The sequence below is a fragment of the Strix uralensis genome, chromosome 17 (assembly GCF_047716275.1).
Source record: "Strix uralensis isolate ZFMK-TIS-50842 chromosome 17, bStrUra1, whole genome shotgun sequence".
Classification (NCBI taxonomy): domain Eukaryota; kingdom Metazoa; phylum Chordata; class Aves; order Strigiformes; family Strigidae; genus Strix; species Strix uralensis.
The window spans coordinates 3423149-3447348 of record NC_133988.1 but is presented as its reverse complement, the minus strand read 5'-3'; the positions used below and the strand labels follow the sequence as shown (position 1 = coordinate 3447348).

The 24200-nt window shown below is 52.2% G+C and overlaps 1 protein-coding gene across 3 annotated transcripts in view; it reads right to left on the bottom strand.

The window, feature by feature from the left end:
* Window positions 1–2828: 2828 nt before the first annotated feature.
* The window catches only part of KSR2 (kinase suppressor of ras 2), an 87945-nt gene continuing 66573 nt past the window's right edge, over window positions 2829–24200 (bottom strand). For 2 of the 3 annotated variants that reach the window (XM_074887381.1, XM_074887379.1), the window contains 5 exons: window positions 21753–21849; window positions 17404–17537; window positions 12607–12738; window positions 9914–10043; window positions 9370–9507 (listed from right to left, as the gene is read on the bottom strand). In XM_074887381.1, the coding sequence (XP_074743482.1) occupies window positions 9370–9507; window positions 9914–10043; window positions 12607–12738; window positions 17404–17537; window positions 21753–21849 (631 nt within the window). Of the gene's footprint in view, window positions 7488–9369; window positions 9508–9913; window positions 10044–12606; window positions 12739–17403; window positions 17538–21752; window positions 21850–24200 lie in introns of those variants that run through there. The other variant, XM_074887378.1, reaches the window with a different exon arrangement.

Genomic DNA, 24200 nt, shown 5'->3' with positions numbered 1-24200 from the left:
GTGACCACAGCAGAAGCAGCCAATTAGTCCATCCATCGTCAGCCGCCTGCCCGGGGCTCCCTGCAGCCCCCATGATGCTCTCCAGGACATTCGTGGTGGAGCGGGCTCTGGCTGTCCCAATGTGTCCTGCTGCTGGGGCAGGACAGCCCTTGATGAGCTAACCAAGCCCTAATGAAGGGCTGGAGCTGTGCCTTATCCCCCAGCCCGTGCCCACCCATGCATCACCCAGGCAGGACTCCCCCAGTCCCTGCTGGGGTGGCTGTGGGGGCTCAGCTCACCCTTGGGGCCCCCCCCCCCAGAGGGGACCAGCCCTGTGCTCCATCAGCCAGGGCTCATTGAGGCTCCTGAGAAAGCCCAGACATAAATTACAGCAGCAGAACAATACCCCATTGTCAGGCCCTGCCACCACCCCAGCCCGTGCCAGGGCTGTGCCCGGCCTGGGGAGGACTGGCACCAGCAGGATGGTCCAGGCCTGGCTCAGCGATGCAGGACCCTCGCTACCCCCATCCTGGCTCTGGCTGCAGCACGAACGTTGCATTAATCCAGTGGTTTTCCTGCTCTGAAAACTCTGTGCAGCCCCAGCCCCCCACCAAACCCCCCAGCCTGGGGTTGGGACCGGTGAGAGTGTTGCCTGGGGGCCACTGCCAGTCTTCACCCGCAGGGCTCGGCTCCTGGACAGCCTTTTTTTCTCCCATTTCTGCCGATACAGAGTGGAAGGAGGAACCCAAACCTGTCGGCAGCAGACACGGCGCCTGGAGCCGTCCCTGCAGTGACAGCGCGGTCCCCACAGTGAGCAGAGGCCTGTGGCTGGCATCCAGGTCTATCAGGATCATCATCATGGTGCCCATATATCTGATTTTTTAAATTCAGGTCAATAAAAAGCTTCAGTATATGCTTTATTTGGAGGGAAGTCAAGGAAGATACGTGTGTATAATAAGCCCCTGTGTGTCCAGAGGGAGGATGGGTCACCCAACAAGCAGCACCCAGGACACATGGGGACATCTCTGAAGCCACCCTCCCTGGTGAAAACACAGATGCCCTCTACTATCCTCCTTCTCTATCAACATAGCTGACCCCAAAAGAGTTACTAGCCCAAAGAAAGCAGCCCTGTTCATTTGGTGACCGTACTCTCTCACATCAGCCAGGCTGGCTGCACCCCAGTTGTGCTGATGCCACCAGCGCCTGGCCCCGGGTGGGAGCGATGCCCCCCCTGAGCCCCAACCTGCGGTCCCGCAGCGTGGCTGTGGGCTCACCCGGGAGCGGCAGCAGGAGGACTAGAGCCAATATCCTGGGGGGTTAGCTCCTCTTTAGCTCCCTGCATTTATTCTTCGCCTGTGAAATATTAATGGCTCGTGATTCATCAACAGCAAGAAGGAGATTACAGACACGTGTGCTTATTCAAGTGGCTCTCCAATACACACACACACACACGCGCGTATATATGCAGATATGTATTCAGAGGCGCCTCTAATCCGCCAACGCCATTGTTAAGGCTGTTTTAGGGATATATTGCACATTTATCCCCGTCCTGGTGCTGGCATCTCATTAGCCACAAGGCAGGAACGAGCTCAGCATCCCTGTGCTGGGCTCGGCAGGGGCTCAGCGCTGCCGCCGGCATTTCAATTAGCGGCTCTGTCCCTGGAGCACTGGAGCCACCAGGGCTCTGGCTGCCCAGTTACACACACCAGTGCCAACCTGCTATGCTCCAGACTGGTGGGAGCCCTCCAGGTTTATACCAGGGGAACCACCAGCAGGATTTAACCCCCTGATTATTGCATATACACAAGAGATAGTGACACTGTGATGCAGCCAGCATCCTATTTAGCCTGCAAGGGAGACAGAGGGGTGGCAAAGTCCCCAGCATGGAGAGGGCATCAAGCGGTGACTCTTTACCCCCAAATCCCCTGTTTTTCTCTCCACTGGGAGATCCATGCCTGATCACAGCAGCCCCCTTCCATCCTTCCCAGGAAAATCCCTCTGGCCAGCCCCGCCACCACTCCCCACCCGGGATGTGCCTGGTCTAATTGCTCACCAGCTCCTGCAGGCTTTGAAAGATGAAAAGCCCTCGACAGGAGAAGTGTTGAGTGTTCATGGTTTATTAATGGTGAGCCATTGTTATTTCACCTTTCAAGCACTCGGGTGATAGTGAGGAGGGAAGGAGAGGGGGGAAGCAACATGAACCCTCTGTGATTTTCTTCTCCATCTCCAACCATCAGGTACCGCCTGCGCCAGCCCCTCAAGCAAATGCTGCCACTGCTTTCCAACGGGCTGTTTTACAGATTTATGGTGGGCCCCCCAGTAAAACAGCATGGGAGAAGCAAACAAACAAAGCAGCAGATGCGAGGAGCCTCCAGTGCTTCATCACCGGGCTCAGCCTTCCCCATGGGGGACTGGCTGAGGAAGAGCATCCCCCCAGCACACACCCCACCATGGCCCCAGCCCCTCCGCCGAGCAGAGCCACGTGGAGATTTATCTGCTGCCTGCCCCATAATTTGCCCTACTCCCATGTTTTTGGCTGCCGCATCTCCCTGCAGCTCCCACCCAAATCTTCACTGTGAATTATCATCCCCAAAGGGCTGGGCTGCGAGCAGACATGCTGGGAGAGAGGAAAAGGGGAGTTCAGCAGCACTGTGTTTCCCGCCAAGCACTGCTGGATCAGAGCTTGGCACCAAGATGCTCCTGGGGTTCTGATGGAGGAGAGTGGTCCAGACCCTTCCACAGACAAAAACTCCCACCCCATCACTGGGATGCAATGCTGCTGCAGAGCAGGGAGAGGGCAGGGAGCAGGCAGCCACGCGAGGACGCAGAACAGCACAGGGGTGCAATGGTTTTCAAAGTTTTTTTTTTTTTTTTATTGGCATAAATAATTCATACACTGTCACCTCACCAAACACTGCACGAGAAACCACGGGAACAAATGGCTATCCATTTCTGCAGGTCACAGAGATTCGCACTCAGTCAGACAGCTGAAATTATAAATACTTTCTTCAAGTGTAGAAAACGTTATAAATGTTACTGTACAAATTTACATCAGGGAGATCCATCGTGCCTTTCTCAGCAATTTTTTTTGTTGGTTTGTGGGTGATATTTTTTTTGCACCAGAATCAACTGTTCTTTTCCAGTGACGAGAGTTTTGCAACAACGACAACAAAATATATATATATATATTTATGTATATATTTATAAAAAGAAAAGGGAAAGAGGAAAAGGGAAATGAAAGTCAGCTCATTCTGCAACAGTCAGAACTAACACAGAGAAAACAAAGCAGGCTGTCGAGTTCAGTTTGAAACTGTACAGGATTTAGAGCTCGTTATATATGTATATATCTATATACATACATATAGCAATATGTATATATATTTATATATACTTTATGTACAAGAAAATGTAACAGCGTACTTTACAGGGACCAGAAATTAAAGAAGGCTTTTGCAGCTGACCAAGCTTCCAGAAGAATCACTATTTGCCAAAAAATAAAAAAAAATAAAATAAAATAAATTAAAATAAATAAATGGCGAAGAAAAGAGGAAGGAAAGTGAAGGTGCCCAGCAGAGTGCTGGCCACCAGCAGGCTTGACCCAGGGCTCCCCACGGCACTTGGGGGGTGCAGACAGCATCTCATGGCACCACCAACACATCACCCTTCTCCTTAGCATGGCCAAAGGGACCAAGCTGTAGGCACCAACTCTTCCATAGCATCTAGCAAAGGTTGAGCAGCTCCTCCACCTCCAAGACGTTAATTTCTGCCTACTGTCTGTCTTAAATCTTAATCATCTCAGCTCCTGCCATGGTCAAGTACTGGATAGAAGTCATCAGGGCTGGACTCTGAGCTCATCATCCCCAGGAACTGCCTAGTCATGGCTCAGTAAGGATTTGGGTCATTTTGGGGGAAAGGTGGATTGAAGAAGAAGCAGGACTGGGAGATATAATTTAGCAGCCCTAAGAGGACATAGTGCTTTGGGGCCATGCAGCACCACCACCTCCATCACTGGTAGTGGCTTCACTACTCAGCCCCAAACACGGTATTCTCCATGAACAGTGAAAAGCTGGAAAGAAACCTCAGGCAGCAGCAAAGTCAGGGACTGGGGAGCTCAGGGAAGAGCCTCGGAGGGCGACTGAAAGGATGAAGCAGCTGAGAGCTGGAGGACCAGGCCAGGAGAGCATCGTTGGGGCTGCTCCACTGCCAGAGCCCAAGGATGTACCCCAGGGCTGGGGATGGTTCCCTGCATCTCAAGATACTGCTCAAAACACCACCGTGCTAAAACCGGCTCTGCTCCCACCCGGTACATCTGGAAACAACCCCTGTCTCTTCTCTAGCTCACACAGCTAAACTGAGCCACCGGATGGACCTTCTCGCTCCTTCGGATCTCCTATTAGAGGGCATTGTGGAGAGCTTCTCCTGCATTCTCTCCCTGCTGAAGGGCTGGATATTTTTAAACTGGGGAAAAAAAAACCCTCACAAAGACGGAGTCAAAAAACAAAGAACAACAACAACAACAAAAAAGTAAGATTTGTTGGTTTGGGTTTTTTTTTAATAATTAAGACTTTCAAAAATAAGAAGGCATGATGCAAATAACACGGCTGCATAAACAACCGTTGCTGCACTGAATGGAAGGGAAGGAGCTGCTCTTCTGAGCTAATTTACAATAAATACAGGGCAGCTATTTTTCCATCGATACTATTGTGCAACGGCTCTGCTCATGGCCTGGCTGAGACGTTACGGTGAGGGAAGAGGGGGAGAAAGAGGAGGGCGATGAGGGAAGAGTTGGCAAGATTTGTTGGCTATAGAAGCACTTAGCTCCCTTCAGATGCCCACAGTCCAGGGGAGAAATGCTTGGGCGAGTCCGGTGCAGAGAGCCCTGTGCTCCTGGTGAGGACCTGATGCCATGGGGTAACCAAACCAACATGCTCATCAGTTCACTTGTTTCCTTGAATCTTGGTCTATAAAATAGAGCAGGCATCTGCCAACGGCTGGTGAGACCCCATGGGGGGATATGTCAAGGTGAGACTTCCCAGGCAAGTAGAGGGCTTGGGGGACAGAGAGCAAACGCACAGTAAGTCTTTCAAGATGGGTGTTGTACCTTCCACCATAAATCTGCACAACGTCTATCAGGCTACAGCACTTTGCCACCCCTGGTGCTGAGCATCACCCATGGTATCGCCTCCTTCATCCTTCCAACATGTTCCACTTGCTACTGCTCGCCTAGGAAGTTCACACCTACTTAGAAACTAAAACCACTGAGCGAGAAGGACACCACCTTTTTACAGCGATCACTCCACCTGAACATGGTTTGGGGACCGGTGATTTCATGGTGAGACCTCCCCGCACCCCCCCGGTAGCTGAGACCTCCAGTGATGGAGATGTGCTCTCTCCCACAGACCTCGAGACCACCGCAGGTGAAGGCATTGGTGAAAACTCAGAGAGACTCTGAGGCTTAGTGCAACGTTTATGGCACACATGCGCATACGCGCAGAGGATGGAGAAGGCATGGGACAGTGGGGAAGAGTTGGGATGGGGAGGATGGGCGGCAGAGGACATTGCTGCTGCGGCCCAGGGTGGGATGAAGAAGATGGGGGATGTGTGTGTTAGCGAGGGAAGAGGTGGGATGTGGAGGAGGAAGAGGCAAACAGCCATGGAGCATCCTTCTTCATCACTGGGATGAGGTGATGCTCAGCCACCTACACTGAGCTCTGCAGCGTCACGCCCAGGGGACCACAAACCACCTGTGCTGCCTGGTGCAGGGGGCAATTAGCACAAACGAGTGCTCATCCTGCCCTCACTTACTTGTTCCACTTGGCCTCAGCATCAAAGGCAGAAGCATCATCCCCACTTCTTGCAAAACATCTGAGAGCGAGATGTGACTACATGGCACAGCAAATGTCTCAAAAGCATCAGCAGGAGACTCATCCGGACTGACCCTCCGCCAGCACGCTTGGAGGCCAGAATCACCCCCCCTGCTCCTGCCCACCTCAGATTTTATACATATGCATGTGTGCAAATTTTAAGAAATAAAAGCACCTTCGTACACGCCGCCACGATTGAAGTAACATCTCCTCCTAGCTGCAATTAGGTTTCTAATCTTCATTTACTTATGCTAAAGTGGTTCAAATGCTGGCAAGGGGGAGTTAGAGGAGCAGCAAACAAACTAGGGCTGGTTAGTTTGCAGAGCCTCCTCATGTCTCCAAATTAAAGCTAACTTAGACAACGATTGAATTATTCAGGATGGTTCCTGTCAAGCAATTATGCTCAATAAGGGCCTGAAAACACAATTTGCTATCATCTGTCACTTGACAGCTCATCTAATGAGCTCGAGGGCCCATCTGAGTTGATAGGGAGAGGGAAATACCAGCACACAGTATTCAGATGGCAACACTATCTCTGAGACGCTGCCCAAAGACCATCTCTTGAGGGAGGTCCAGGATTTGGCTGATGGAAGATGAATATGCAGGGGAAAATGGTCCTGGGCATGGCTGCTTGTTCAGCCGAGATGTCCACAGCTGCCGTGCGCGGGGCTGGGAAGGGAGATGCTCTGTACAACCAGAGCCTGTCTGCATCCCTGGCTCCAGCAATGAGCCCAGGAAAGGCAACAGGAGAGGAGAAGGACCCCAACCCCAGCCACTCCGCTCTGTTCAGCTACAGAGTGTCCCCAGACCTGGGGTTTTTGGAGCGCCTTCAGGAGAGAGATCAAAGCCAAGAGCAAAGCAGCGCCGGGGAGGGTGAGAGGGAAAGGCTCGCTGATTAGATACGCACCGGGGCAAATGGCTAAATTAACAGGAATGTGGAGATGCGTCCTGCTGAGAGGGAGACGTGGGGGGGAGCATAAGTGGGCATGGCCGGGAGGTAGAGAAGCCACTTGTGAAAGGTCACTGCTGCCCATGAAGGGGCTGCCGAGGGCGGGGGAGCAGGATTCCTCCAGCTCTGGCTCTGCAGATGCATTTCCCCACGGGGGGCAGCTAATAGCAGCAGCACTCCCTGGCGCCGGCAGGCACCAATGCTAAACTCATGAATCAGCAACATTTCCCCCTTTTTTTCACTTAAAAAAAAAAAAAAAAAAGAAAATTAAATAAACCCACCAAGAACCAAGAAGCAATCCCTCCCCAACTGAGCATCATGAGCACTGACCATGCTGATTGGGCCCAGAGGAGCCCTGGGGTTAAATTGAAGCTGTCTGCCTCATGGGTTGCCCCTGCTTGGCGGGGAACCAGCCCAAGACCTGACCCCATGTCCACGGAGAGCTGCCCACCGTCCCCATCCTGCTGCCGCCAAGCATCCCCCAGGGCTCTCAGGGCTCAGCCGCCGGCTCGGCTCCTCCAGCCCTTGCAGAGAGGCATCATAGGGTGAATCACGGTGGGGGAAGAGGCTCATTCCCATCCTGCTGTCGGCCCGCAGTGCCCGCTACTCCTCTGTAGCACAGGGTGGGAAGTGGAGAGGAAGAGGAGAACCGCAGGGGGAGGAAGGCACCGTCCCTTAACTCCTCCCGTCACAGCCTGGAAGGGACACAACACGGCAGAGTCAGCACTGGGCACTTTGCCCCACAGCACCGTGGGGTTTTGCAGGGCAGCTCATTGCAAAAAGCCTTCCCGAATGGGTTTGCCATGGGGCTGCTCCCAAATGCAGCAGCACCGTGGGAAGCCGTGCACTTCTGCACCTCCCCACCAGCCCAGTTTAGGTCTTCCTAGTGCAGGCAGCTCTCAGGTTTAGTATCATCTAGAGGGGAAAGGGCTTGCTGAGTACCACACACCTCACCCCATCCCTGCGTGTCCAGGCTCTCCCAGCAGCAGGACCCACCAGGGGTTTTGTCCCCCATCCCCTCCGTGCAGGGACGGCAGAGCCCCCGGGTACCGCAGCCGGCTCATCCCTGCGCACAGCTGGAACTCCTGGGCGAGCAGGGACCCTGCAGGGAAGCCAGGACCTAACACGGGAACAGTGGCCAGAGCCGAGTCCCTAAGGAAGGAGGCAGCTCAGATGGAAAGCGAGTGCCGAGCTGAAGCATCCTCCCTCCCCTCACGCTTAGCAAAAGAGGGGGCTGGTAATTAAGGGGAAGCTGCCGAATAGCCACAGCCCATGGCAGGCAGAGCATGGCTTGGTGATTACAAAAACCTTCCCAAACCCAAGTGAGCAATTACACAGCCTGCTGCTTTGGGGTTCATCAACCTTCAGCTTTCCTTGCCCAGCTGCCAGAGCCACCCTGGTGCTTGCTTGGAGCACGGATTGGTAATTAACTTCCCTCCTGATTAACAGCTTATGTTCCGGGTGATTTGGGGGGCATCTGACCACCGCCTTTGTGCTGTTTCTGGGAGCGGCTCATCAGCCCCGAAAACATGGGGATGGGAGGTGGCACAGGGGACACTCCAGCAGCTTTCACTGCACCTGTAACCTTGGGGCCACCTGCACTTGCCACACAGATAAGGAAGCAAGGGGGTTTGTTATCAGATGCAGGAGGAGAAACCAGCATCTCTCACCCTTGGTGGAGTCCAAGATGGGTGCTTGAAGCAGTCCGAAGTGCCTTCACCTCATTCCCTTAGTTCATCTTTCCCTCCCGCCCCATCCCAGTTTCCCGCCTCCAGTCTGGGGATGCACGCTGGGAGAAGGAAAAATCTCCCCCATGCATGCAACCTCCGCATGGCTTTTGGTCCTATTTGTCATAATATGACAAATTCAAGGGAAGAAAATGAGTTTCTAAGTGATTCTTCTGCATTTTTCCTGCTGTTACCAACAGGCCAGATCCTGAAACCCTGACTGGGGACCCATTTATGCAGCATTTGCTGAAGCAGGGAGATGTGACTAATCCAAAGCAATGAAATGGAGCAGGACTTGGCCACGGGCTGTCTGCGGGAGAAGAGACCTTCCCTTCTCCCACCACTGGAAGCTGCAACACTTGACACAGGCTGCAGGTCTGGGGAGGGACCCCGGGCAAGGCATCTGCCCCATCAATTAATCTGGGCAAAAGAAGGAAAAACTGCCTTCCCCAGGAGGAAAAACTACTGTGAGTGTGGTGCACAGGCAGGCACAGGAGCCCTGGCTAATGTCCCCAAAGGAGATGTCCCCAAGGTCCTGGCACCAGCCTGCCCCTGGACCTACCCTGCTTCTTCCTCCCGGCACTGGTGGAACACGTCGTCAGGCTCCTCCTGATCATCTCCAACTATTTTAACAGGCTTTTTCACCTCAGCAAGGCCAGCCAGTGCTGCAGTGACAACTGGCGCGGGCACAGCACTCTGTGACCATACTTCTTACCCACCCTTGCCCACCCACAGCTTGTCCCTGTGCTCCCCCAGTGCCAATACCAGCTGTTAACAGTGAGAGCTGGGTCTCAAGGAGTGCAGACAGAGCTGTCTGTTGGCACAGGGAGGGACACGCAGGGGCAGGGACTTACTCTGCCGACTTCCAGAAGTGCCCAGGGTGGGAAAGGCGACGGTTGCGCTTTGGCAGTTTCTCCAGCATGTCCATGAGCTTGGTGAAGGTGGGTCTCTCCTCTTGCTCGTAGGCCCAACAGAAGAGGAGTATATCCTGTAGCCACACAGGGTGAGTGTGTGAGCAAAGCAAGGCAGTCCCTCTCCTACCACAACCCCCACACCCAACATCCACCCTGCGAGGACCCCATCTCCATCACTGCACCCTGGTGAAGAGCTGGAGTGGAGGGGATGTGTCCATCCCATGAGGACCCCATCTCCATCACATCCTTGCGAAGGGCTGGGGCAGAGGGGACGTGCAAGCTGAGCTGATACTTGTGGCACAGCAGCAGGACCAAGCCACTGGCCGGGGAGGGAGGGACCCTTGCTTTTTTGCTGGCAGATCCTGGGCAGCACAGAGTGTATCTCAAAGGGACTCTCCGCCCAGGGCGGGTGCCAGTGGGGCACATTCCCTCTCCATGCACACACACACGGGGCTCCAGCACCTGCCCCACACCACCTACCGAGATCTCCTTGCCCATCCCAATCTGGCTGAGGTTGGGCTTCATCCCTCTTCCCACCTGCCAGATTATTGCCTCCGCTGGCTGCGTCTTGAAGGGCCATTCCCGCGCGTGCAGCTCGTACCAGATCGTGCTGTTGGGAGACAGTGGGGATTAGAGCTGGGAGGAGCTGGGAGGCATCCTGAGGCAGAACACGTCTGGCCATTGCACCCACATCCAAAATCACCAACATCCAGGAGATGTTTCATCCCAGCTACGACACCAGAGGTGGTCAGCATTCATTACAGAGATATCACTGCTCCCATTTTCCAGATGGGGAAAGTGAGGCTGTTGACTTGACCAGGAGCAAGCCACCAGCCTGCCACGGTCCCCAGTTTACACCAGGGAAGAGCCTGGCCTGTGGGCAGAAGGATGGAGGCTGATGGGAAGCAGGGGCAGAGGCATGGGCAGAGGCATAGGCAGAGCCACCAGCCAGCCTGTTACATCAAGTGGGAATCTCCCGCCGGGCTGCAATAGCGCTTCGCCCCGCTGCCCACGGAGCAGCTTAATAGATGATGTGGGGGGTAAATACATAGTCCAGCTGCTGGGCTGGCGTTTCTAACTCTGCCACCTGCTCCAGCTGTGTCGGGCAGTGAGAACCAGGGAAGGACGAACCCAAGCATTCGCTTTCGCTCTGACTTTTCCCTTTTTCTTCTGCAAAAAGCACTCCAAGCCACAAAAAGCTGTCCAATCCATGGCATAAACTATCCTCCGTGCCCTCACCAGGTGATGGCACACGTGAACCCCCGGCCATCTGCCACTGCACCACTCTTATCACTAAGCCAAGCCCTCCTTTCCATGAGGACTCCCATATCCAAGGGAATATCCCAAAACAAGGGCATCTCCTACTGAGCTGGCGCCTGCCCCCACGGTCCTCCGCCCCCGCTACCACCTGGGAGTTTTGCATCCTCATTTTCTGGCACCCAGAGGCTGAATGATCCCCGACTCCTGCAGTGCTGGTCCCGATTTCCAAGACAAATTCCCTGGAGCTGCTTTTCCCTTCAAGGGATGCCATCACGGCCGGTTAAAGCAGCAAGAATCAGGGTTAAAATGGCATCAGGGTGGAAAACTCTGCTGGAGGAGGTCTGATAAATGAAAGATCGCTCTTGGATAGGGGGGCTCCCTGATTTTGGAAATCAGCTCTCCTGATTTTGGAAAAATATGCACCATTTGGCTGTAAATCTCCAAAAATTTGAATAATGTGAGACACCTGTAGGTGCTGCAGGCACAGAGGAATTGGGGGGCTGGAGAGGGGCAGGTCCCAGCAGCACAGGATGAGATGCTCAGAGAGGAATGGGGATTTTGAAGGTGCCTGAACCCATCCAATGCAGTTAAATTGAAGTTTCTAGTTGGGAGTTTGGAGCTTAATTTTTCACCTTCCCACTTTCAGATGCATCCAAAATATTTGGGCTGCACTTCCTGAGGTATGGATGGTGCTGTGGAGAGCAGTCTGCTGTTCCATCTCCCTTTGCACAAGAAGACCATGCATCTAATTAATTACTGCCATGATCTCTCAGGCTTTGGCGAGTACATGCCACCAGCCTCAGTCCCCCACTCTGCACCACCCTCGCACACACTTTAATTTGACATTTCTGTCTTCTTTAAATGATCTTTTCCTCTTTTTGTCGCTGATCCCCAAATCCCTAGAGGGAAGCGGTGATGGCAATAACCCTCCAGATCATCTGTGAGCCTCCCAGGCTCAGAGGAGGGCGGCAGAAACAAGAAGGAGGAAAAATGTGGGAAAATCTTTTAATCTTTTAAGGAAACTCATGCTTTACATAAGGGCAGAGCTCACACTCAAAACAAAAAGAAAAAACTAAGTCTAAGTAACCAACTCACATTTAGTTCAATACAGTCCCTTAATTACTTCTTTATTTTTGTGCTAAAGTTATACCTCGGGGAGGGGAAAAAAAAAAGCCAGACCCTTTCAGCTGTAATTACTGTGGTTTTGATGGAAATATCGCCTCCGATAACAGCCCCACGCGCACTAATCCCCTCAGCCTTTAAGGTATCCATGAGAAAATTAATCCGCTGGGTAAAACCCCCAGCCCTACATCCGCCTCCAGAAAGGTTTTATCAGGGCATGACTGGGCTCCTGCCATAAGGGACACTCTTTCAGATAAACGGCAGGAGCGATGAGCTGAGTTCACTGAAGAAGACTCAATTCTCCTCTTCTTGGCCTTTTGGCATCTCTCCCCCCGGCAGCCCCGGCTCGCAGTAGCAACCATTGCCACCAGGCCCTCTGCAGCTGGCTGGTGGGGGGAATCAGGGTGTGGGGGGGCTCCCAGACCTGTGTCCCCAACCCTCTGAAGCCCCGGCCAACATCTGGAGCACCTTCTCATTGGTATCCGCCCCAGTAGGATGCAGGGGAGTGATTACATGAGGCTGGCATCCCCAGGATGCTCCGGATCCCACTGCCCGGAGCCACCCCGGTCCACAGCCGAAACAGGAGGATTTTGTGATTTTGGTGGGGGGTTAACTCAAAATTTCTTGAAGCGTGAAAGTGCTCCGAGCCTCGCAATGGGGATTCCTGCAGGCCATGTCCCTGTAGTGTTGTGGCAAGTGGTGTCCCCATCCCCTCCTGGCTGCTCATGGCAGCTCACACCTGACACAACTGGGCCAGTTCTCTGCAGTCTGCCCACTCAGCGGGGACTCACCCCAGTGCAAAGACATCTGAGTGCTTAGAGAAGGGCAGCTTGTCCTCCTCCGTGTCCGGCGAGAGCTGGCGGATGATCTCAGGAGCGAGGTGGCACAACCAGCCATTCTGGATCCGCAGCTTGTTCTCCCGCCTGCCAAAACACAGAGCCGAAGTCAAGGGTACCATGGGGGGGAACATCACAACCTCGACACCAGCAAGCAGCTCCCCAGCCCTCCCACCCTCTCCCCAGGGCATTTAAGCCTGGTTTTCCCTATGGCATCCTAGCAAAGTCAGCTTTTAACCCTCCTCTGAGAAATGCTGGTGCAGTGACATTGCACCTGGCAGGGCACAATTTCATCACAGGACAGTGGTAAGGGGAAGCTTCGGCTCTGCTGGACTGGTGATGGGAATCCAGGGTCTGCCGGGGCCCTCGCTGTGACCATTGCACCAAAACACCTTAAAAGAGGGGGGTGGGGTGAATCCCAGCAGCACTGACACCTGAGCTGGCCCCGCTGTGGTTTGAGCAGGAGGTTGGACTGGAGACCTCTAAGGGTCTCTTCAGATCAAACCCACCCTATAATAATGGCCTGGAAAACAGTGTTTTCAGGTGTTTGGCCCCAAACCGCCCCTCTAGCCCACCTTTGTGTCCAAGCCTCCCATGACATCACCCATGGGAGCAGCCTGGCTTCATTATAATCCCCTGCCCTGCAACACGTAGTGGCCGATCCTCGCTGTTACATTGCTGTTAAATCCCAGACTGTCACCCAGGATTTCACTTCATTTCTAATCCCCCCCACCAGCCCCTCAGCTAACCTCAGCCATCTTTTCCTCTATCTCCTCAAGGTCCCCCTGCTTGGTACAAATATATTAGGCTCCTTTAGCCAACAGTTGAGGATGACATTGGTTGCTTCTTCATCCTTTATATCCTCCAGCAGGCACTTAGGATGCACTGTTGGCTTAAAAAGGGTCCTCAGGCAGGGAAATGGGCAGGGATCACTGGTGGTGGTAACACATCAAGCAGCTTGACTGTGTGCCCAAGGTTAAATTCAGCAGCATAGTTTTGCAGGAGGTAGCAAAAATTGTCCCATGTCACGTCAGGGTAGAGAAGGAAGAGCCCGCTGACTTGTATCAAGGAATTTCTCCCTGTTTGTGCTTTGATGCCCTCCCAAAGATGGTGATGTGGAGGAATAAGGGATGGCTGCGGGGTCATTGTCCTCCTGAACCTCAGTCTGGGGCCAAAATCCCAGAGCCAGGTACCAGGGGACACCAACCAGGCACGGGCATCTCCACCCACCCCCGAGGCAGGATGACAAGCTCCCACCACAAACGCTGACTCCTTGGCTGGCTTTTCCCTCCATGGCTGCGTGCACACAACACGCACAATCCCAAGACGATACAGCCCAGATCCTCCCGGCCACAAAGCCATCCCTGTCCCTCAGCATCACCCCCAGGTTTGGCAGCATTCAGAGGAGGAACCCCCTCCCTAGGGAAGGATGCTGCCAGTCCAGGGAATTGCTGATTAAGCCTCTATGCCCCCTCCGGGGACTCAACAGCTCCTCTTCACCCTGCTGTGGCAGAGGCACTGCCGCAATCAGCGGCTCCGGCGAGGCACCGACCCTCCAGCCCCGGGAACTGCAGGCAAGAGCACTTTGGCACAGGGGGGAGGCTTTCAGCTCCCCAGCCGGCCCCTGCTGCCATCCTCCAGCCTTACGTGGCTCTTAATTACAAGCCAGCATTAAGCACCGGGGCAATTAGAAAAGACACGGAGGAGCTCGCTCATCCTTCCCTGTGTCTATGGTCTCCATCTCCGGGCAGACAGCGGGGAGCAGGACACAGCAGGCAGCACTCGGATCTGCTCCACCGCCCTCAACAAGACCAGGATTGCACCTGGGGCTTTTATTTTTGCTCCCTCAAGTCGCCCAGTCCTGTGACATGCCACAGATGGTGTTCAGGCTTGCCTCAGGATGCTCCGGGGACTGGATTGGGCTCCACAGCTCCCATGCAAGCCCAGCCTCGTCCCTCTGCAAAGATCACGTATGTCTGAGCATGCAGCTACGGGTTTACGAGCTTCCAGCAATGAGGGCTGAGCTTTAATGCAATCCCAAATGTGGTTCAATTACAGCAATTTGAGGTTTCATGACAAAAGTTTGCCTGACTTCATAACCAACCTGGCCACTTCCACTAGCAGAAAGCAGCACGGGTGTCTTCTAAACCCACCAAAGGACAAGCCAGCCCCCAGGAAAAAGCAAGAGCAGAAGGGCTCTTCAGACCACTCAAGACCCACCTTGCACTCCTAATTAGAAAGCAGCCCTACCAAGCCCAACAACATTTAAATAAAGGAGAAATAAATCTAATTTCACAAGGATAAAACATCAGGTTATGAAGTCTCTGCAGAAAGTATTTTAGTTGCGATAGCCATCTCATTTTTCAGCAGCACAAGCATGTCACAGCACGGATGGACACTGCAAACTCCTTGTGCCAGATGCTTTCATGAACTGAAGGTGAGCCTGTTCTAGGAGGATGAGGAGGATTTTTAAGCCATGTCTTTTTTTAACCCTAGTGAACACAAGCCAGTTTGTGTTTCTCATTCACATCTGAACCAACATCACTGTCCTTCACTTGACCTGCAAAAATTTGCTCCCTTCTCCATATATGCTCACCCACATAAGCCTCCAAGGACCCAAAACTAGGCATTATCATTCTTCTTCATCTGAGACATACCATAACCAGCAAAAAAAAACACCCAGAGAAGGGAAATCAGACCTGCAGACACTTGCTGCTTCAAAATTCACAGCGACTGATGAGCGTGGATCCCCAAAGCCACCTCTCAGCTCCCCACCAGCAGTCCAGGACAGCCACACTGAAAGCTTCTCAGGGCAAAAATTTCCCCATCTTCTCCATTTTTCTAGCAAAATGCTGCTCATTTCTGTCCAGCCTCGCATTTCTGATCACCCCCACATTGCCATCCTTCCCATCCTGAACTATCTCCTGGACTTTATCCTCCAGATGACACCCCAGTCTTAAGCAGAAGACAGCCACACATTGGTCCGCCCCATTTCCCCAGCACCTTGTCTCTCATTTTATCTCCAGAGCATCTCTGACCTTCACAGCAAAGTTCCCTGGCAAAATTTGGCCATTTTTGCCCAAATCCTTTTACCACTGCTGGAATGAGCTTCACTTCTCCACTGCGGGGAGAGCAGCAGCATTGCTGGATTTCTTGGGCCTCCTAAGCTTTTGGCTAAGTTTGTGCTAAAACCAGATGATATTTATACAAGCAGAATGGAAAGACTGACTGCCTGGCTTGCTGCAAGAGGTGTGGGATGGAGAGGCAGCCATCACCTTTTCCTCTAATCCTTCGACTTCGTCACACAGAAATTGGAAAAAAATACATCTCTTCCAAGGTGCATTTTATCTCCTGAGCATCTTCAACATGAAGTGACAATCAGCCACAACAACCTCGCCAGCAACAAACCCCATCATGTGGGGTGATGGAGACCAAAAGGACCTGAAGGTGGGTACCACGCAGCAGGAGGAAACCTGCCTGAGCTGCCAGTGCCGATAATGCCATGCTTGGCCTATGCTGCTTCTGACACAAGGGGTCTAGTGAAAAAACACTCTCCCACTGGGAAAAGTCAGCAACGCTCTTTTTTTTCAGTTTTAACAAAAAAGGAAAATATAATCTTTGTTCTTTTTTCCACTCTTCTGTCTCCTTCCACCTTCCACCCCAGCTTTGCTTTGCTTCTTTTCCACAGCTACTGAAACTCTTTGCCCTGCCATACCTACAGCTGGAAAACCTCTCAAAACACTGGGAAAAAAAATATTCAATAAGGAACATTTACCAAATGGACTTGATTCCAAACCCAAAGAGACCAAAAAATGTCACAATGCTCTAAATGTCCTGAGGTTGGCTCTCATTTTCTCCGTGTCTTGCTCCATGCCCTGGCTCAGTGCAGACACCATGGCCAGATGTCTGCAGCACCCGAAAGGTCACCAGAGTGGCCAGCGGACAATCAGGGGGACGGCACTGCCCGACCCAGGCTGCTGCTCTGGCTGCACTGCTCATCAGCTCAGAGGCAGGAGATGAAGCAGATGCCAGAGGATTATAACAACAGTGTTAGGGAAAGGCCAAGGAATGAACCAGCTTTGCCAGCCCTAGGAGCATCTTCCTGCAGGGTGGTTTGGACATGGAAATGATGCATCTTGTGGGAAGAGGTTGGGTCCAAGAGACCCTGCCCTGGGCCAGGTCCTGCCTCTCTGAACCAAAGTATTGGAGACTTGCACACACCATCATGCTCCTTCCTACTGATCAAAAGCAACCCTGCCTTCCTGACGCTAGGTTTAAAAAATAAATTAACCCAAACCAAATCAAAACAAGCTGCAACTTCTGCACCCAAGGAGCAGAACAGTTTGTTTTCACTGCTCAGTGCTCAGTCCAGACCCGCCTCGCTGCAGAAACCCCAGCCCTGCTCTCACCATCCCTCTGGGCGTTTGTGCTGCAAACTGAATGCTGGCATTGAGCATGGAGCTGCGTTTTGAGGAAGCACTGCTTGTGGAGCAGAGGGGTTTCTGCTGGAGCTACGCGTCTTGCTCTTTTCCCGAAGCAAGCCTCCTCACAAGCAAAATCCCAGGAGGTGAGGTGGTGAAAATCCTGGGGCAGTCCCAGGACACTCAAAGACACCTTGTGTCTACTGAGGCTGCAGATCCAGAAAGGTACTTGCAGAGGAGGTTTTTGGGCTTCCTCTCCGTGTTCCCAGATCAAAGGGGAGCTCTAGGGCAAGGGGAAGAACGCCGGTATTTCCAGCATGCCATGTCCTACCTGCCTGCTTGAAGAACTCCCGAGATGCTGAAGAGGCCAAAGTCTGTGATCACCACCTTCCCGTTGTCGTAGAAAACGTTTTTTGACTTGAGGTCCTTGTGAAGGATCCCCTTGGCATGCAGGTAGCCCATTCCCTAGGATGGAAGAGAGAGAAAAATACCCCAAAACTGAAAAAGCAGCACAGACAGACAGGATAACGCCAGAGCAGGGGCAGCCCCACAATTACCGAGCCAGGGTGAGCCGGGCTGCGAGTGTCCCTGTGCTGCAGGGGCACATCCACACTGCTGAGCTATAGGTGGGCCACAGCCAGAGGCTGCAGGTCCCTAAAGGTCCCTTCAGAAAGGGCAGGCATCCAGGGGGTTCCCTGGCTTGGGACAGGCATCGGGTGGTGCTCACAGAAGGTGATGGGATGGTGGTGTGGGCATCTCGGCTGCAACAACACCCACTCATCTTCCTGATTAATTGGTTATGCAAGAAAAATTAGCAGCAAACCAAACTGGCAGCCGTTTTCCTGAAATCCTCTGCTGAGAAATTGATGATGATGATGATGTTTTCGCCTTCGTTCTCTTTTGGGGCTGGCAGCAGAAGGGTAATAAGTCAAAGCTCTCCATCACCGCTATCACATACCCTGGCTGAGCCATTAATGCTTCCTATGTGCACACCGACACCATTAGCCTGGAAACAAGCGCCTCGCAGGAGTCCTGCCTTAATTCTTTTCCCCTAGGACAAGCTACTTGGTGGTTAATTAAAATTATTGCTAATGATGCAAAAAAAGGCCATGGGTGGGAAATCCAAACTCCCCTGCACTGGGCTTGTTTAGCATCGGCAAATCAAGCAGACTGCCGACAGCTCCATGTGGCGGACGTTCAGCTCAACAGGATAACCAGCTCTGGGAATGGGAGGGTGATAAAAGCCATTTATCCTGACTTCAGCAGGGCTTTTCATGCTGTCTCACTTTTCATTCTCATAAGCAGACTAGGGAAAACTTGGTCTAGAGGAAGCTACTGAAGGATAAATGCCAAATGGGCCAGCAAACTGTTGTTTAAGAGCAAATATCAGTTGTCTATCACTGACATGGGGGGATTTATTAACTGGATTTCCACGGGGACCATCCTCGGTCTGATCTTTTCACATATTGTCATTAATCATGCAGGCAGTGAAACAAGAATATATTTCTAAGTTTTCCGCCAATGGGGAGCTGGGAAGCACAATACAAATTCAGAAACGATCCGGAAAAATTGGGCAAGCAGCCTGAAAAACCCACAAATCCTCAAATGCAAATGGCCAAGATGCGGGAAAAAGCCTGAAGGTACCAAGGACTCACCAGGAGCACAGACCTGCGGGGCTCTGCTCCAGCAGCAGGAAAGGCTGGGGGCAGCCAGGGACAACATGGTGCTAGGGGACAGCAAACACCCTAACTCATCAAGTCGTGGGGGTTTAACTGCACCCTTTGGCAGTCAAATCCTGAAGAGCCTCTGCTAAGGGATGCTGGATGAAGGAAAGGATTCGGGGCTACGGCTGGCCCCAAGGTGCCACAGCCGCAGCTGGATGCCGGGACCACTCCAGGCACTGGGATTAATTAGGGATCTATGGGTCCCAGCACATGAAATAATGATGAGGTTTAAAAATCTGCTTTAAAATGCCACTGTCACCTTCACAAGTGCCAGGGTTGTGCAAGGAACAGCATTTCAATGCCGTGAAGCTGTTCCTCCTGAAAAGTACAGTGAAGTGCCCCAAAGAATCCATAGGACAGGATGAGACCCAGCGCCATGGGGATGCTTTGCAGCCCCCTCCCATTGGCCAGGGTTGACAGGAGCTCAGAGCAGGCAGCAGGGACTTTGCATCCATGGTCACGCAGCATGGGCGGGAGCGCATCTCCCATGTAACCATCAAACACAGCCAAGCCTTTGCTGGATGTATTTCTCAAGGAGCTCTCGGCAAACCCAAATCCCTCGCCTTGCTCCGTGGGGTATCACACAGATCCCACTGCAAATTCCAGCCCCACCGCCCTCACCCTCGGGATGATCTGTGAGAAAACACTCTCAGCCCAGTAATGCCTTAATTTGCTCGGCTGCCCGGCATGCGTGAAAAGCCAGCTCCCTCTGCCGGCTTTGCTTCTTAAATAAATTAACTTTTGCCTCTGGAGGATCACGGCATAACGAGAACCCTGGCACCCGTTAATCCAATAAGCTTAACGGCTCTCCTATCGCATACGGGGACTCAAAGAATAAAGTCAAACCACTGCCCTGGCCAGGTAGCAGAGCAGAAACCTCCGCCATGGTCCTGCCTCCAGCTCCTCTGAGCAATGCTGCCCCAAGCCCCACCAAAGCAATATGTTGGGGTTTTCCTTAGCTTCTGCACACCAGCCACCTTCAAGTCCACCAAAACATCCTTAACATCTGCTGGCGGTTGACATGGAGAGGTGGGAGGGGAGAGAAACTGCTCCTCCTGGTGCACACCAGCAATGGCCCATGTGTCCTGGCAACTGCACCAGGGCAGCTGTGACGGGGTGTGATGGACCTCTCCTGCGAGCAGGAGCTGCAGTCTTAAAATCCCTCTGGAGCACTGGGAGAGCCTGGGATCAGCACCCATGCCACACAGCTTTGCCTTTGGACCTCTGCTAATTCCGACAGGGACCTGGGGCAGACCCAAAGCTCCTCTGCCCTGCAGCGGGTTGCAGCAGGAGCACCCAACCCCGTACTCCCAAGGAGGAGAGGGGATGCAGGGAAGCTGGCTTGCTGCTGGGGCTACAGCCAGGTCTACGTGCAGTTGTGCTGATTTGTTTCAGCAGATCTCACGGGTTACGTTCTTCATGGTGATGCTTTCATCTCACAGATCCAGTGATGCTTCCCCAGTGCTGGCGACGCCTCGCAACACCATGAAGTTTGAGGTTTCCAACCTGTTCCTAACGCACATGCAGCTGCAGAAGACAGCAGTCGCTTAGCCTAGTCCTCAGAACCTCAACCCACACGAAGCAATGCAGCCGCACAGAGAAAGGGGCTGAACCCAGCCATTACCGCCCGCTGTGAACATCTGTGAACCCTGAGCACAAGCGCAGTGGTAGTCAAGGAAAAAAAAATATAAGGCAAACCTATGGGATTCCTCAGACACTTGCTCAGTGGGAAAAAAACATCTTTAAAAAGTGGAAAATACAGATCAAAAATAGAAATGAAGCAAAGGTCTCAGACACCCCGAATTCAGCCATAGCTTTGCTGCTCCAAGACACCCCTTGCAACACTGGCTCAGCAAAGCAGTTAAGCCTACGCTCAACCATCAGCTCCTGGCTGGACCCCAGAGATTTTGGGGGACTTTAAGAAATTTACTTTAAAAACAGCATGTGCTTTGCTAAATCTGGGTGTAAATAAACACGAAATAGGCAATATAATAAGAGATAGCATAAGAACAAGCAGGGTAATGGCACCGTTCTATTTTATAACATGGATTTGAATACTTAAGGGGATTTAAGATCTGCCAGAAAAACTACTTTTTTTTTTTTTTTTCCATAGAAATATGCTAAAAGTGAGCTCAGCACAGATAATTTGGTCTTGCTGTGGGCCAGAGGTGTTGGCTGACCTTCAGCAGGGCACAGGGTCAGTGCTGTGGCTCCCATGGTAGGACATGTCCCCAACACTTTTGGTATAATTTGGTGTTAAATATGCTTAGAATCACAGTACAACCCTACTCTGGCAGACGGCTCAACACCTCTTGGGAAAACAAGCCGTTGCAAACACTCGATGGGAAGCTTTGATGGCTCAGGACCCAACTTCCCAGCCACTTGACCCTGCCACGTGAGGATCCTCCCCAGCATCTATTTATATGGTCACGTCTGAAGTGTCAAAGATGCACTTTTGAGTCATCTCTGTGAAAGGAAAAGCTTTTTTAGCTCTGAAAAATGTACGCGTGCTCTGCCTTGTGGCACAAACATCCCCCTGCCACAAGCACCACAGCACTGACTCCTCTGGGCACCTTGGCTGCAGGGATGCTTTCACTACAGACACGTGGAAACCTCAGACCAACAGCAGATTATTATTCTTTTCCAAGAGGAGAGGAATATCCAACCACCAACTCACTCGCAGCAGCAAAGCTGGACTTAAACACCCGCACTTCCAAGGGGGAAGAGGAGCTGCAGCCAGGATGAGCCCCAAGCTCACCACTGCATGGCAAAGCCTTGGTGCCACCCCAGTTCAGCTCAACATGGGTGAGGGAGGTCTAAGAGACCTGGATTTTAAAGCCAAGAGGTGCTGTCCTGCCCAGCCTTCTTCACTCCTGCTCCTCAGAGCAACTCGGCTGGGCTCTCGGCTGGATCTGGACCCCCATCGATGCCAAGCTGCCCCCGCACCATACCATACCTTCACAATTTCTTGTGCTATCTGCCTTGTCTTGTTGACATCCAGGACGATTTTGGCATCTCTCACCACTGAGTAAAGAGTCCGTCCTTTACACAGGCTGAAAGAACAGGAAAAGGGAGAAGAGAAAAACATGGTTTATAAACCCCCGCCAAGAAACATCCCCAAATCATAAAGGCAGCGGCTGTGGCAGGAACTATAAATAACTGCAAGAGCTTTGGCTACATCTCAAGGCAGATTGGAGATTCAGCAGGGAAACTGGGAGGGGGGGTCTCCCCAGTTTGGCACTGGGAGAGAGCTTGTGCTGCTTCCTGGTGTGTGCTCGTACCATCACCATGGTGCCGAGCCCTGTAAGGGGTAACCCGGGCTGTTTCCTGGCTCTTCCCCACGTCCCAGCCACAAGCAAACCACCTGGTCCTCTTGCTTCAGACTTTTTGTGCAAAACTGGCCGCGGCTCCCCGCCTCTTCCCTCGGAGGATACAATACTCACAGATGTAATATGAGTCAAAAGAGGAAAGACAGGGAGGGAAAAAAAAACCCAATGCACTGTACAATGTCCTCCAATTTTCCTTCTCGTACCAATTACAGTAAAATCTATTTACAGAGCCTTAATTACCAAAGGCAGCTGGAGGGGGAGGGGGGGGATATAAACCAATTAAAAATATATTGACATTTGAATATCATAATGGAGTACGTGGGTGGATGCTGCCTCGACTCCTGCCCACAAAAAAGGGCTTTTTTGCTTTTCTATATCCACCCACGCTCATTACAGACAACTTTAGAAAGATGAGACTGGATACCTGTGCCTGGGAAATAAAGCGCCCGACACATCTCGTTAAAGAGGCTTCGGTGGCCACAGATGTTAATTTGATACTGTTCTAGTTAACAAATAAAAAGTTACAGGTTTTAATTCCTCTGCTTTCCCCCTGCTGCATCCTTGCTTGTCTCCACCACTTTCCCCCTTTCCCGTCTCCTCCAGCCCCAGGGATGCCAGCATGGACTAGTCTGGATTTGTCCCCTGGGAGATGAGGGGTTTTGACCTTTTTCGATGGAAATAACCAGCCCAAGCTGTCTCGTTGCAAGCGCTGGGAAGCATCACACCAAGCTGCCCTGGGTTTCCCTGGGTACCATGTTGCTCAGATGGGGAGAGGGGACAGCTCAGACTCCTGGCTTGGGCGAGGAAGAAGAGGCACGCCAAGGTCAGTGGTGCTCAGCACAACCCTGTGGAGAGGTGAGCAGCCCAGTCCCACAACGACTTCCCCTGGGTGGCAAATCTGGAGAAATTGGGAATGCAACATCATGGTAAATCCCCGCTTTTATTTTTCACCCCGAGGCTGGCTCACAGCAGTATGATGAGGCAAAACCCCCAGGAGGCTGCACCGTGTTTTCCCTGGGGACACTGAAAATGGCAACAGCAGTCCCCCCAAACCACAGTGAGGTTGCCATTCCCCCATCATTACTGCATGGCCAAGGCCATCACCTGGATGCAAATAAGGTCCCTGTGAGCAATTAGCCCCCAAGAGCAGAGATGTTGGAGGCTCGCCTCCAGAAAGTTGGGGAAAGCTGAGCTCTCTGGAGCTCTTTGGGGGATCAAACTAATTGGGATTGGGATAGCGCTTGTTGGGGTTAATCCTTGCTTGCTTCTTCAGAAGCTCATGGATGCATAGGACCCTTCTGCTCCTAAGCCAAAAGCTCCATGTCCCTCCCTGGGCAGAGAGCACAATATTCAGGCCAGGCAGCAAAGCAGGAATGGGACCGGTCCCATATCTCATGGGTTTTGGAAAGACAACAGCATCCTTCGAAGTACTTTGTCATGTTGGAAATAGCCTTACCAGGCGTGAGCTGCGGTGGGGATTTTAGGGCATCTTCATACCCGTGCAACTGCCTCCTTGGTAATGGTTTCCCATGCTCAGGTGTCTCAGCATGTCCCTGAGCACACCAGCTGGACTGCAAACCCGAGGCACCCGCATTTACAAACTCAATCTCCTTCTAACTAAACCAGCCGCTTCATATCTTCTGCAATAGTTTGGCTGCAGTCAAATATGAATTTGTCAGAAGATTAGGATCCAAGCACTCAAACTCCTACTTGGAAATAAGTGATAAAGAAAACCCTTGGGTTCCTGCAACTGGAATTAAAGGGTGCAAAATAATGACAGACATGAAGTCTTTTTCCACCACCTTTACAGTATGAAGTTTTTTTGCATTAATTTGCTAAATAACCCTGTAAAGCTTTAAGCTCTGCAGTGCAACAGGCTTTCTGCTGCCTCCCATGACCTGCCTGTGCACAAAGGAGTTCCCCCAGCCCTCCCCGCTCCCCAGCAAACACTTGTTTTCCCCCAGAGAAAACCATTCCAGAAAGTTGCTTGTGGTCTGTATTAGTCATGAATTGACATTGCAAATGCAATGAACAGATTAGTGCTTGAACAGGGTTTGATTTCAGCCCTAAAGTGA